This window comes from Ptychodera flava, chromosome 2, assembly GCF_041260155.1.
Source record: "Ptychodera flava strain L36383 chromosome 2, AS_Pfla_20210202, whole genome shotgun sequence".
Taxonomy (NCBI): Eukaryota; Metazoa; Hemichordata; class Enteropneusta; family Ptychoderidae; genus Ptychodera; species Ptychodera flava.
Window position 1 is genome coordinate 44,045,305 of NC_091929.1, and position 16,101 is coordinate 44,061,405.

The 16,101-nt window shown below is 35.2% G+C and overlaps 1 protein-coding gene across 6 annotated transcripts in view; it reads right to left on the reverse strand.

Moving 5' to 3' along the window:
• Positions 1-1,743: 1,743 nt before the first annotated feature.
• LOC139121715 (excitatory amino acid transporter-like) overlaps positions 1,744-16,101 on the reverse strand; it is a 122,610-nt gene continuing 108,252 nt past the window's right edge. For 4 of the 6 annotated variants that reach the window (XM_070686840.1, XM_070686812.1, XM_070686823.1 and 1 more), the window contains 10 exons: positions 14,785-14,889; positions 13,838-14,036; positions 12,090-12,300; positions 11,826-11,868; positions 11,036-11,261; positions 10,373-10,499; positions 9,013-9,246; positions 8,445-8,639; positions 7,443-7,577; positions 1,744-7,026 (listed from right to left, as the gene is read on the reverse strand). In XM_070686840.1, the coding sequence (XP_070542941.1) occupies positions 6,789-7,026; positions 7,443-7,577; positions 8,445-8,639; positions 9,013-9,246; positions 10,373-10,499; positions 11,036-11,261; positions 11,826-11,868; positions 12,090-12,300; positions 13,838-14,036; positions 14,785-14,850 (1,674 nt within the window). In that variant the 5' untranslated portion in view covers positions 14,851-14,889 and the 3' untranslated portion in view covers positions 1,744-6,788. The remainder of the gene's footprint in view (positions 7,027-7,442; positions 7,578-8,444; positions 8,640-9,012; positions 9,247-10,372; positions 10,500-11,035; positions 11,262-11,825; positions 11,869-12,089; positions 12,301-13,837; positions 14,037-14,784; positions 14,890-16,101) is intronic. The other 2 variants (XM_070686830.1, XM_070686856.1) reach the window with 1 other exon arrangement.

Below are 16,101 nucleotides of genomic sequence, written 5' to 3' on the forward strand. Positions count from 1 at the left end.
AGTCGTACTAATCGCTGCTATAACAATTGAGATATATTTATTGAAGATTCGGTAATTCTATCTCTATCTGATTCGACTGCACATCGCACAGAACCCAGTCGGCCTAGCTAGCTAAGATATCAAAATCAACACCGACCAGCTGAATCCCCATGCTTCATGAGAATGAATCAATATGAAACCGAACTAAGTTGTCAAAGCTTTTTCTGACTGACAGCGATCACTCCACACCTTGTATGGTTCATGAAGTACGCGCACATACATACTCGCTGTCATACATCGCACACAAAATTTTAATCAAAGCAACGAATAATACGGTTAAAATACCAAAAAATTTACAGAAGGGCACATTTTCAGCCAGAGTCGGACACATTAATGTAACATTTACTGACAGGAGTAAAGTTTGATGTATGGATTGAAAGTTGTCAAGCCAAGACTAAAAGGTCACGTTTGATGTCTACTTTATATTCCTGCAATTTGATTGGGTAATTTGGACAATCATACATGTATTAACGTGAGATAATAAAAAGAGGCCTATAGAGCAACACTTTGAAGTCATGCTATTTGCCATTCCTTTAATAAATAAATATCACAATCACACTTTGAAGTCATGCTATTTGCCATTCCTTTAATAAATAAATATCACAATGACACTTTGAAGTCATGCTATTTGCCATTAATTTAATAAATAAATATCACAATCACACTTTGAAGTCATGCTATTTGCCATTCCTTTAATAAATACATATCACAATCACACTTTGAAGTCATGCTATTTGCCATTCCTTTAATAAATAAATATCACAATCACACTTTGAAGTCATGCTATTTGCCATTCCTTTAATAAATAAATATCACAGAGCAACATTTTGAAGTCATGCTATTTTCCATTAATTTAATATCACAATCCGGGAATACTAATGGTACCAACGGTATTAATACTACTGCATTTGAATATACTGATGGGATATTATTAACTTCTGCACCATGTCTAAATGCGGTAACTCTCATTTTTTTGAAAATTTGGTCTAGCCCTCCACTAGATGTTCTTCTTACTGAAGCCTGTAAATGCCAAGTTGATTTGTCATCTCAGCAAGTCCTGAATTGTCCCGATGTCTTCTCAGCAAGTCCTGAATTGCCCCGAATCTCTAGATTTGAAGTCAATGAAGTATGCTTTTGTATAACGTAGTATTTGCGTAGGTAAGGTATTGTTCATCAAGTGATCAGTAGGGATTGGAGGGGGGTCGTAATTAGAGTGATACGGTCGTCGGAACTGCGCTTGTGCGAGCTTCTTGTTAACAAACAATGTATTTTGTGCACGGTATCTAGATGCACCATTTTAATTATACGCGGTAGATAATGGTAGACATGTTTTAACTTTTATCGATGACCATTGTATCTTGGATAAAGTGTTTACATTGGTCGGATTGGTCCCATACGACATTTGAGCGCAGTTCCAACGACTGTATCCTTTTAAGAAATTCAACGTTCTGCCCTTTATTCATAATTGCCATCCACTAAGCTTTCGGGAAGTATGAAAAACATGTGAAAGATTTAAAAAGAAAGAAGGAAGATTTCATGCACCTTTCGCTGATAATAACTAGGTCAGCAGAATCGTGGACCAAGGATAGAGAATCCAGTAAATGTGGTTCGCATCGGAACTCACAACACACAGCACCTAGTCACACTGGTGCTTGAGGAGATTGACCAAAAATAAATGAGGATTATGGTAGCAATGCTATGGACTGTTATTGAGTACAATTGTTTATTGCCTACTGGTTATTCAAAGTAAAAAATTACAATTCACGATTACATGAGTTTGTTACCAGGACAAAGAAGACAAACTGTTTCTGAACGATAGTATGTCACAGACTAAGTTGTCAATCTGAAGTTGTACGCACAAAGAAGTGAGCCTGTCAACAAATCACCCAGCTTCATACAGTTCCTGGTTTAAAAAGTAAAGATACACAGTAAAAGCAATTCACAGCATTGTGAAGGCTTGGATCAATTTCACTGAACATACCTGCACAGTTATGTATTACTGTCACCTCCCCAAAACAAATTCCTAAATTGTGTTCTTTTGATGACAACTCGCTGGAATAGGGCAGTTTGGGGTGGCAGGTTTGTTACCAAATACAGCTGTACGTACATGGTACACTGGTGCTAGCATGCATGGCTGTTATTGCAATTCGTAGTCTGAAATATGATTTTCTATTGCTCATTGTAACATTGGCGGTGGCCTATTAAGTTATATTTCATAGCTCTTTCATAGTTCTTGCAAACATAATTTCCAAAAAGAAATATAAATTTTTTGCCAAATATTCATTTTTAAATATTAATAAAAGAACAATGTCATTTGCAAACTGCCATATTCCAACATTTCATGGAAGTTATCATACACTCCACAAATGCCAAAGCATAAAAATTGCCTTACTGTTCTGCTCATTCGCTCTCACACTAGAATTCTTGGCAGCAAAATCAGAGTATTTCACAAATGTCAAAATTCAAACCTTGCATTGATTTTCCTCAAGGTGAAAAAAGGGAAAAGTATTTCTGATTTTATCCTTTTATATCATTATTGCTTCCATCAGAAAAACAATGTTCAAACATACTGAACATTACTGGCATACGAGTAAACAACAATATTTTTATATATTACACCTACGGATAGACAAATGTGTTCATGTTTCTCTCTGAAGCACAAAAAACATGCATATAATACATAAAATGTTACACAAGCTCAACTGATACAAAATCGCCAATTAACAGTGTAAGATCTTAATTGTATTACAATCAAGATACCATGATCTGGGCTCATTTCATACATAAAGTGTTACACAAGCTCAACTGATACAAAGTTGCCAATTGACAGTGTAAGATCTTAATTGTATTATAATCGAGATACCATGATCTGGGCTCATTTAATACATAAAATGTTACACAAGCTCAACTGATACAAAGTTGCCAATGGACAGTGTAAGATCTTAATTGTATTACAATCAAGATACCATGATCTGGGCTCATTTCATACATAAAATATTACACAAGCTCAACTGATACAAAGTTGCCAATTGACAGTGTAAGATCTTAATTGTATTACAATCAAGATACCATGATCTGGGCTCATTTAATACATAAAATGTTACACAAGCTCAACTGATACAAAGTTGCCAATGGACAGTGTAAGATCTTAATTGTATGATAATCAAGATACCATGATCTGGGCTCATTTAATACATAAAATGTTACACAAGCTCAACTGATACAAAGTTGCCAATTGCTAGTGTAAGATCTTAATTGTATTATAAACAAGATACCATGATCTGGGCTCATTTAATACATAAAATGTTACATAAGCTCAACTGATACAAAGTTGCCAATTGACAGTGTAAGATCTTAATTGTATTATAATCAAGATACCATGATCTGGGCTCATTTAATACATAAAATGTTACACAAGCTCACTGATACAAAGTTGCCAATTGCTAGTGTAAGATCTTAATTGTACTATAATCAAGATACCATGATCTGGGCTCATTTAATACATAAAATGTTACACAAGCTCAACTGATACAAAGTTGCCAATTGCCAGTGTAAGATCTTAATTGTATTATAATCAAGATATCATGATCTGGGCTATGCAATATGAACTATGTAACACTTCATTAACTGTATTACATTTGCCTCCATATGAAGTGGAAAAAGAGCCCTATTTTAACATGGACAAGATAGAAGGGAACATACAACTGAGCTCTTAAATATATGATCCATTTTCATGAATGGGAAAGCATCTTTGTATAGAATATGATCAATGTTGGAGAGTCTTGACTGAAAAAATTACAAGTCCCATGTTCTTGAAATAAGGTAAAATTTCAGCAACATTTTGTAGGAGACTTTGTAAAAAAAACTCAACACAGGAAAAATCCAACCTGAACTTGGTGATTTCAAGTCTACAGTCATACTAAGTCATACTAACACATTTATTTATATAATGATCATATAAATGACACATACCAAAAGATGAATTAAGACAAAATTGAACATCAGTATATATATGAAGAGACTTCACAATACCTCATGGAACTACAATCATGGTACCAAAGTATTGGTTTTTGTCCACATGTCAGAATCTTAAAGCCTTAATATATTACATGCTAAGTCACACCATCATCTTTCTAGGTAGAAACAACAGTTGCATACAGTCACCTATTTATATTCCATAAAATGAAAACTAGTACATTATTGTCCATGACAACACCATACATCCTGCACACAAAAAGTACAGAAAACATAGGCTATGCTGGAACTTTTCTACATGTACGTTCACTTTACTAACTAACATCTTTTTACTTGATATGCAGAAACCTGCCACCTAATATAGTTATTTTTACAATATAAAAACTTATAGTGGAAAAAAGTTGGAACTTACAATTAAAATCTAATCTTTTTCAAGTATCTACAAAAATAAGAAAATATTTTACAAATTCTACAGGACTGCCCATATTACATCTCTTCCCATATGTCCCTATGCTCTGACTGTTGAATAACTTGCAAGTTAACAGATTGAACTGGTTGCATGATAGCAAAATAGTGTGACCAATGTCTGATATTGCAATAAAGCCAGAATAGTGATTTCATGTTACAGGTTGGTGTTTTTTAGTCCAATGATGTGACTGACAGCAATGGCACTCGGCCAAGAGATGAAAGACTGAATCCTGCCCTCATGGTCAGATGTTGCTTAGAAGTTATTTTTCGATAGCTTAGGAACAAAGGTGTGTCTCAGAAACTACTGGCGCATTTCTCTGTCCCTTGGAATGACTATATAAACATATTGAATGACACTATTAGTGACTGACAACCCTGACAGTAGGTTCAATGGATTTACTACCCATGACAAAAGGACCACTTGACCCGCCTGTGCAAATAAATGCATGCACTCCATCTAAAACACTTCTTACAAGTGAGGACAACATAACTCCTGTGAGTTCTTTAAAACAAATACCATTGGTCTGCTGAGATAGCTTGAAACAGAGCTTATTTGGCTATTAAAGGAATAATTTTCTTAAATCTGCCTGAATGTTGATTATTTCATTCAATATTATTAATAGAAACATTTTTCATGAAGAAACAAAGCTACAGACAATATTCTACTAGTGTAAATGTAAAATCTACCAATAATGAGAGAGATGTATTCCATTTCACTACTGCAAAGTCATAAGATTCAGAACAGACTACATCTTAACTTACGTATTTCAAAGTGCATGAGAGAAGTTAAAGTACCACGTCACTATGATGTACTTTGCTCTACACATCAAAGAGCTGCATTTGACAGACTGTAGACAGATCCCAATCTACAACACTCTCTCTTTGAGTTCACAGATTGATCCAAATCTTCTCTTGGGTATGGTTAGTTTGTGAAGATTGAAGGAAAGTTTACTTTGAAGGGCAGTGAGAGACTTAACTTGCCTTAAAGCTAATAAGCCAGCTGGTAAGAATTATACATATGGCTGCTAAAACTATTATTCTAAAAAATTTACATTAAACAACAACAGGAAAAAAAATCCATACAGCATTGAAGGAGTCTGCTTTGTTTGGGTTTTTTTGTCATGAAAACTTTTAAAAATTTATCAGTTAGCCATGAGTGTATTAGCCACCTTGTAATGTTTAACCATGATTTCAAATGGTGATAGAAGACATGATAAGTTTACAATGTAACTCAAAAGGAGCACAATTGCTAGACACTGGCAGGTAACTCACTGTTGTATGTTTTATCTGTAAGTGTTGTTAAGCGAGTTTTGCTAACATGTCACGGGGACATTCATCACACGTAACCTTGCCCTTTCAATTAATACAGTAGTTCCACCCCATTTCCCTGTACATAGGTTCAACTACCCTATCATAAACATGGGATGTATCAAAGTTTAGTTGCGTATGGGTTTGTGAACTGATTAGGATCCTCTACTCAGTGAGTGAAACTCAATAACAATGAGTTTTGACAGCGAAAATTTGTCTTTTAATAGATATTTATTTGCATGCAAACTTTTTCATTACTCTTCAAGATTTGGCTGTTGCTTGAAATTTGAAGAGTTTAGATAAAACGTTAATTCTGTTAAGCTATTCACTACATCAGAATTTCAAAAGTTATCACAATGGATTAGTTGCTCAGTGATTCAAAAATACCATCAAGGGATCAAATTTCATGATTAGTAGCAAAACACAGTTTGCTGTTTTCAGGTTCTGTGTCATAGTTTGCATAGCTATGATTTATTTAAACAGACTGGGGGTGGGTCTCTGATCTCACACACTACATCACAATGTATACATGGTTATCACTTTATTCAGACACCCTTCAGGTAGTAATTATTGTGTCACATGGAGTCTAGTCATGTGATAGTCACATGATCTACTAGGACATGGATATTTTTGCCCGTCGCAGTAAAATTTACAATTCCATCTACATGTGATTACAATTTCTACAATTTCAATGAGACTTAATCAAAAATTCTCTGTACATTAAAACATCAGTGCATGACTGATGTCCTGTTCTACATATTTTAAACATTTCCGAAGAACCACAAGGAATGATCAAGGTGTGAAATCCAACCAAAGTCACACTCTATGTATAATCTTGGATGTTATCAACAGTCACACCAACCTTAGACCCAAATAATATCATTATTGCTTTATTAGTCCTTCACTATCACGCTAGCACCTCTTCCACTTTCTCTTTACCGCATGCATCTTTACAATAAAACCCCTTTACACTCAAGAAATGGGGAAATATCAACAATTTATATCGCTGATTCTTGATCCTTAGCATTGACATCATTCACTTTGTCGTCTGAGTAGCCCTTGCTGACGCTCGGGTACAACTTTTCCATTTCATCCGCATCACCAGGTTCATTATTCTCCCTGGCTTCCTCCGCTTCCAGCATGTCCATGTGTTTGAGTTCAGCAGTGGACAGATGTGCTACAATCCCTGCTCCATATGAATCTCCCAAAACATTGACTGAAGTACGGAAGCGATCCCTGTGAAGAACACACAGTGCCTTTAGATATACATTCACTTCATTATCACCAACTTGGCAAAATATGCCAGCTTGCTTCAATTCTTATAGCCCTGCATACTTTTTTTACTGCCACATACGCTACTCTTTGCAGCAAAAAATTTTCTAGTTTACTAAAAAGTCAAAAAATAGTGTCAATGACACTTTGCTAACATTTGGTTGGTTGTTGCAGACCAGAAGTGAGTGTAAAAATGATATTTAATAGCTTCTATGGACCTTAGGCTTGTAATGTTCAGAAAGTCAAGTGCAAGTGGATACTAGGCACTATATAAATTAAATTATTTATTAAATGTAAATTGAACTATGCTCTTGTAAAGCACATGGTGTAAGTACAAACTGAAACATGGAGTCATAAAGGTCATGATCTTTGACACTTACAGTAGCCAATCAACAGTCCACAGAAGAGTGACATCACCAGTGGGTAATCCAGCTGCTGTCAGAACTAGCAACATTGTAACCAATCCTGCACTTGGAATACTAGCAGCTCCAATGCTGGCCAAGGTAGAAGTCAAACTACAACCAAACATGGAATTAAAAAGAAAACTGTTATGACAGAAACAAACAGTCCCAGCTTGAAAAGATACAACTTGATCATCTACTGACTGTAAAATACAACTTTGTTGTACTTTTTTCTGTAACAGTCTTGTTTAGGATTGAAAAAATTATACCTGTTCATTCTGGTGAAATACAACTTTTTTGTACTATTCGGCCTCAAATAGGTTGTATTCCTATCGGGTGGTTTTAATGCTGGATGTCTGAGATTTGACTTTTGGATCAGAAATGAGAGAAGTGACTGACAATTTAGTACAGTGCTTTGCTCTGTCAGTATCATGACAGATAAGCAGTATTCTCCAAAATTCAGAAAGAAACCAGGGAGGAGCCAATTTACATAGCAATACACAATTTGCATATTCTTTTATTGTGAAAATGTAATCTTTATATATGGTTAGTAACATATGAGTAGGTTGCTCAGAAAACAGGGGAGGCCAATCACTCACAATCTTCCCATGGAAAGCTTGATCAGGAAGAATATACCGGTTGACAATGCACAGATTCTATGTGTCTTTGAGTATAATTCATGCCTTGAAGACAACTGCAGGCACACTTGAAGAAAAGTATAGGCTAAATCTTCATTCTGAAAACAAGTTTCCCCAGGGTCCTGTATCGTTTTGAAACAACTGGATCCCAAAGGATCACTTTATGAATAGAAAGGGTGTTGTGTTCTTGAGTGTTTGAAAGTCTTTCTGTTCCACTGAATTTAATTCCACCAACTTTTTGTTAAGTCTAATTTAGAAAAATCTCTTCAAATAAAAGAAAAATACATTAAACTACTGGAAGCCAAAGTAAATAAAAAGTTCCTGTATTGACTTGAGTACACACCTTACAGTTATGATGGCTCCAGGACTGAGACTAATTCCGTTCATCTGAGCTATAAAAATGGCAGCTACGGCTTCATACAGGGCAGTACCATCCATATTCACTGTGGCACCAATGGGAAGAACAAATCTAGTCACTCTCTTGTCAACTTTGTTGTTCTCCTCCAGACATCTGAATGTCACTGGCAAGGTACCGGCACTTGTGATAGATGAAAGAGATGATCATTACCAATAATTTGTATGTACTACTGATTGCATGCAGCAATTTTGATTTTGATATGACCCTTATAACAACATGTAAACACCACCCCAAGTGAAGGTGTAGAAGATCAGATTAGCTCAAATTTACAACATATAAAGTTCAAAACAGCTGCAATACCCTGTGTTTGCTTCAGGATGACAGATCAAAATTTTGATTTTCACAAAAACAGGACAAGAACACATCATTTACTCCACAGGTAGTAGACCAGAAATAGCATTCAAGGATCTTAAAAATGTCTCTGTTACACATACCTTAATAATGAAACTATGATCTTGACATTAATGAAATGTTGCATGTACATGTAACTTACCTGGAAGCTGTGCCAAGGGCAGTTATCCATGCTTGCAGCACTCCGAAAAAATACACAAATGGATTTTTCCTGGTGATCACAAAGTACAGTCCTGGAAGTACCATGAATCCATGGATTATGAGTCCAATAATCACAGTCAACATATACATGCCAAGCTGGGCCAGTACAGATGCCAGGTCACCCATGGATAGCAACTTTGCAGCAATCAGGCACATGATACCCACTGGTGAATACCTGCAGAAAAATAAATTATAAGTATTAGTGCGCCCTCTAACCATAATTATATCATAGCAGTATATTGATAGCAGAAATGAACTGATGTCATTAGTTGGTACAAGAAAATACACTGCTACATTTGTAATTTATCACAGATGAAACCCACCCAACCCTCAAAATGATATAAATAGTTGATCAATAAATTTGAGGACGTTATTGAGCAGGCACATTGCACATTTACAAATAAATTTACAAATAATATGATATACAATAATGTAAGTAAAAATATCATTTTTCACGATGACACATACAAATCATTTGTTATCAGTACAGTCAGTTACAGTGGTGCATCTGACAGTCACTCTTACGTATGCACAGAAGCACTTACAAGCTGTCCAGAATGTTGCTAAATTATAATGATTCATAAGTTTGGGCTATATCAACATTATATCCAAACTTTATTCTGTCCTGTAGCTACAGAAAAATAACTTTGAAGTTAAGAATGCTGTTTTAGTACACTTGCTATGAACCAACCCTTTGACAAGTAGACCAATCTCAATTTTGACCACTTTCCTCCATATAGGCATAAACAACAGCAAATGCCGTCATGTCATAAACAGGTGAAAATGTTGTGCTTGGGTTAATCCTAAAGAGTGGAACACTCAACCTCTCCTACATGAAACTTTCAGCTAAACTCATACCTAATCAAGAATAAAAATCAGGGGTCACCGTGCAAATTTTGGTACTAGAGAAACAAATTACCAAACATTTACTAATATTTTTAATTCAAAATGGCTGCCATCCCTGTGTTAACTCTGAGGGTAAAAATCATATATTTGATTTTCAAAAAACTAAGATGGTGAAAATTTTTCCTACTCCAAGAGCTTTAAAATGACTCTTAACAAGTGGTAGATCAGAAAAGAATGGTAAAAACTTGAGAGTCCAGAAATCTGTCACCAATATGCGCATCATACCTTATATGTAATTGATGCAAAGAACACTGATTTGTGTACAATACAGTGTATTGACATTGAAAATTAATGTAACTACAAGACATGGAATCTAATCACAGAGGGGTGATGCTCAAAACCACATAAAAAATGTACACATGTAAACAAGATGTAAAACTTTGTTTTATACATACCACATGACAATGAGGACCATCTGCATGACAATGTCATTCAGGACCACAAAGAACTGGTGCATAACATATGCTGCTTTGCCCATCTTGGCCATCAAGATGCCAAAGGTTATGCAGAACACAATCAATCCTAGACAAAGAAAAATATGGTAATCTTTAATTATACATGATAAAATATGATAACATATATCAAATAATGGTGATTTTTAATAATATAGGATAAAATATGATAATCCTTGATAAAATATGATAAAACATGATATATATTTCATAATATGTAATAAAATATGATCTTTTGATAATCTTGTGCTGTTATACTTTTGGCCAGTAATGAGGAAAAATTGAATACAAAGAAAAGTTTTTCAATAAATAAATAAACAAATAAATAAATAAATTCTGTTTATGATAATTGGATAATATAGATAATAAAAAAGTTCTTCTATATGATGTCAATGTCAATTTTTGTTGACTCTATAGAATATCACATAACTTTTTGCAGATCTATACAATTCTTTTCAGATTTTTGCCAAACCTTACATCTATTTGGTCCAAAACTATAAAACAAATTACAGAAAAATCATAAAAATTGGAAAATGTTGCAAAGAGATTTTGGAAAGAAAAATTACAGCACTCAATGGGTAAAAGGTATGTGTAATTCAAACTCACCGAGAACATTCATTCCATCTACCCAAATAACTTTACGTTGTAATTTATGTCCTACAACATAGGTGATAGTTTCTTCCACGTAAGTGATATTAGTTCCATTGACAGTCTCAGCGTAATACAATCCAGTTCTTTCAGAATCAGTCATGTTTGCAACCTCTGTATTATTGAGTGTAATGTTTACAGTCCTCTGTGCGTGGACTGGAACATCCTCAAAGTCAGTTTTAACCTGTTGAATGGCAAATAAGTCAAAGTGATCACCATCAAAGCTGAACACTTGTGAAACTATGATTCAAAGAAAAGAGATCACCACAGTGAATATACAGAGAAAATATTTACCTATTGTATAATTGGGTTTATGTCATCAATAGTACAATAATCTGTTCTGCTTGTTTGTAAAGTCAGACACTAGAACAGAATTACAATGGTAACCTTGCTCATGACAAAGGAGTAGAGTTTGCAAAAACAAAGGACTAAAAACTTTTAGACTGTGAGGGCGCACACATATGTGAGGTACATGCACGCCCACTTTGTTCTTAAAATAGTATCCTGTACTTGAGAATTACAAACAGATAAGTTGAAAACTTTGACTTTAACAATTTGATCCTGCTTGGGAATGAATACTCAAATGTCATAGGTCACCAGAGGTCAGGGTTCATGACCTGATCAGCTAAATTCCCTTCGAACAGCTCCACACACACCATAGTAATGATAGATTTGAGTCAAACCATTATGATGGCAGGGTTTCTACAGATAGATAGCTTATCTTTGAGGGGCACATCTTTGAACTCACCTGTTTGAAGCATGCTTGCACTAGATTTTCAGGGAACAGGTTTCTGTAAGAGGGTGATGCAATGTTAAGTTGTGTCATATGTGGGCAGTCTTAAACATCACACTGTGTGACTTAGTTCTATGAAATAAAATCTCTATAAAACTTTTTATGAAGGGAAAACAAACATTAAAATTATCAGGTCTAACATTTCATGAAAAATTTCTAAATAGACGCTTTTTTAAATTATATGAGTGTATCTCAGATCAAATAGATGTCATGACATACCTTGCTAAATCTAAAACTGCGTCAAGTGTATCAACTTTCTTTTCATCTGCTGCATCGACGGCAAGTTGTTCTTTCTTTTCACGGTCACCAGGATGGATTGACACCACCAAGATAATTCCCAGTATGGCAGCAAATAGAGTTGTACAGAAGTAATAGACTAAGGCACGTGTTCCCATTTTCCCACTGGACTTGGCATCCAACTGAGCTAGACCTAAAACAAATGAAAATTCAGAATCTCACTGACATGGCAATCATACGCAGGAGAAACTACAGCTCTGGTCAATAAGCAGTGCGTTTGGTATCCCTTGCCATTAATGCAATCTATTTCCCAACACTGCCTTCAGTCATACCTTAGTAATGTCATATATCTAACAGTTGTACCTCTGTGGAGAGAATTAATGGTTGTGAGGCTGGACTGTCAATGAAATTGACTACAATGAAAACGTAACAATCAAGATATCTTTAGTGTAATGACCACATAGATGGTTATGCTTGTCTTCTAACACAGTGTTTTTGCTACGGTTTGGGTACATAGATAAATGGTTTGGGAACCCCGGTACCATTTCTGTAGTCCCTTATCTCATTGCATTGATATTCTGACACTGGTATCATTTCTGTAGTCCCGGGTCCCTAATCTCATTGCACTGATATTCTGTGGGAACCCTTGTATCATGACAAGGGAACCCCGGTAAAATTTACCTAGGTACTGACCACCATTAATAAAATCACTGGAACAGTAAATGATCATAATTCAATATTATATTACGTTTGGATGAACAAATCTAATATGATCATAGACCTTCAAAAATCACAAAAATAATATTGAAAGGGATATGTGTCAATGACAGACAAATCCAGTGAATTCCCAGTCAACAAACAAAGATAAAAGAGCAAGCTAGCACTGAGGTGACAGTTGGCTGCAGTAAACCTGACCTCTGGTTGAATACAGGAAGTAAACTGTTTACAGAGGGGTTTTACCCTCAAGGCATTACTCAATAGCTTGTTACAACATATGCAAAATTTATTTCTATGGATGACCTGGCCAGCAGGAGGTACACGTAGTATACTGCTTCCAACAAAGTGACATATTCCTGTACTGGTGGGAGAAATAGAATTGAGGTCAAATACACAAGGTCAAATAAATTCTTTTATAGTTAATTATATTCAAATACTCTTGAGTATGAATTTGCTTCTCAATTTTGCAATACGACTTTAGACTTTGGCTACTGTGAAATTTTGCAAGTATTGCTTGGCCAATGATACATATTACACTTGGTCGTAAGTTCTTTTTTTTGACACATTTTTGAAATTCTATACAATAGTTACCATTACATAATTATTTTCTATCCTAACTATAGACAAGTTGCTTTGTAATTCACAGGTATGTAGATATGATGTATTTGCCACTTTTTTGGAATAAATTTATCTTTTCAAAATAAGTATGTAACTTTTAAAGAAAAGAACACAAACATCTGGCAAAGTTGTATTTCTGAAATCGACAGGAGACCTTCCATGATCCAATTATTGAGGCATCATGATGGAGATAAGTTCAATTTTTGTGTTTTGTCCAAGCCCAATGACTTTGCCTGTTTGCGTGATGTGCATGTGATGGCTTGTCCATACCTTGATGTATTCTGCTAAACTAGTCGCAAATCAAATGAAAGAGAAACTATGTCGTTTTCTGAAAAGAAATGTCTGCATGGATGAACTCAAGAAGGATTAGCTGATGATGAGAAAACTGACAATACCTGTGATTAAACTGGAAATAATGAGAGGTAGAATCAACATCTTCAGCATTCTCATCAACAGATCACCAGGGAAACCAATGAGCATTATAGCCGTATCAGATGGATTAGCTGCACGTAGTGACAGTCCAAAGATGATGCCAAGCAGTACTCCTGCCACTGTCAACACCAGTAATAGATCCTTCTTGACCCATGCTAATACCTGTGTGGAGTAAAATTACAGCAGAACTGTTAGTTGTCAGTCAGAGCTGTCTAAACCTTTCACCACCATGGTTTGTCCCAAATTCATTGTTTTCTATGGTAAAGTTGGACCTGTATACAGGGAACTGGGGGTGAAAGGGGTCTAAACATTGGCTGTGATTTTTGTATAAACCCTGCCATTTCCTTTGTTTGAAAGTATCCAGTGAACCTCCAGGCACAATTGATTTATGCAGTGCTAACACTAGTGACAAAAGATTTACTTTTTCATGCTCATGAAAATTAGTGGCTCCTCTGACTGCTAATGAAATTGATTTAAATTACGATATCAAAATTTGCCTTTACAAAAGATATATGACAGCATATACCTCTATTCAAATTTGAGAAAGCTGAAAATGAAGTAATTTTTGTTTTTGAACTTAGTGAAGATTTACAAGATGCATTTCAATGAGCAGCAGTCATTTTCCTCGCAAAGATACGAAGCATGTCCAAGGATGACCTTGTGATCGGTGTCTTAACCCTTTCACCACCGTGGTTTGGCCCAATCCCATTGTAATCAATGGTGATAGTGGACCTGTTTACAGGGAATAGGGGCACTCAAAGGGTTAAATTATTGTTTCTAATATTCTGATCTCTGTAAGTACAAATTTGACTGTTTTACCACCATTGTGAAGCCTGCCCATACTTTATTGTTTACCATATGGTAAGTTTACTGGGACGGGCTGAAACTGTTTAAAGTACACGTGCCATACCTTGACATGCAATGGTTTCTTTGGTCGAATCATATGAGTGTCTGCGCCTGATTCAACATCTGACATCTTGAAATTTCTACTTCGGTTCAATTCAGTTTAGAACTTCTGGAAGAGAAAGAAAATAGTGGTATAGTAAGAGTTGCAGAATGCTTCATTTGGAGGGAATGGACATGTAGAGACAACACTGAATCAGTTTTAAATCTCAAAATGAAGAAGAAGGAACTGCTGAGATGAAAGGATGGACGGACAGATCTCGAGACAAGTGTAACTGGTAAAATAATAAATAGATAAGCAGACATACAGCGGAAAGACAGTCAGACAGTAAAATGGGATTAAGAAATATGGCTTTTGTATTCACCTTTACAACATTTGCAGTTCAATTATATGTATATAACAAAGCCTTACTCAGACTCTCTTTTCTAATTCTATTTATTTTATTTTATTTTATTTTATTTGATACACAGATCAACGGGCAAACCCACTAACAGATCTGCGAAACAAAAAAGTCACACAAACACAAGACAAATATACAAGACAACCATAAAAGTAGCACGATACATTAAATTGAGAAAAAACATACACGTATCAAAAAGGAGAACTGTTAAAATGACTGGATAAAATAGTTTTAAAACTACACAGCGTAGAAAAAATATCTATATTACATTTAAAAGAGATATCATTAAAAACAGACATGCATCTGGGCACTGTCGAGAATTTTCTGCAATTAACAGAACACAAGTCTGGTTTAAAAAGGGGTTTCCTGCGTAAATTTCTACTGGGGGCATAAAAGCAGATTTGATTTAGAATATCTGGAGCATCATAATGTGAATGAATTATTTTGTACAAAAAGCACATGTCAAGGGTTAGTCTTCTATTGTGTAACTTAGGAATGTTCAGAATTCTGCAATAAAATGGGTAGCTGGATTTACTGCAGTGAACATTGAGTTTGCGACAAATGTATTTCACAAATTTAATTTGTTTTTTTTTGATATCAGACTCTTGATATCAGACTCTTGATATCAGACTCTATTTCTAGAGTCTGATTTCTCCCAAAACACCCTTCCTCAATAAATGTGTCATCACAGGTCATTTCCATTGATTAAATCAATCCACCTCATGCCTTGGCCAAAACAGAATTGGCTGATCAAGAACTATTCTATATATTTTATTTTGATAGGTTACGACCTATCACAAACAGCAAAAGGGGATGGTCCACTGCCTGCAAGTAATTGGCTGGTCAAGAACTATTCTATATATTTTATTTTGATAGGTTAATAATTATGACCTATCATAAACAGCAAAAGTATGCATGATTTT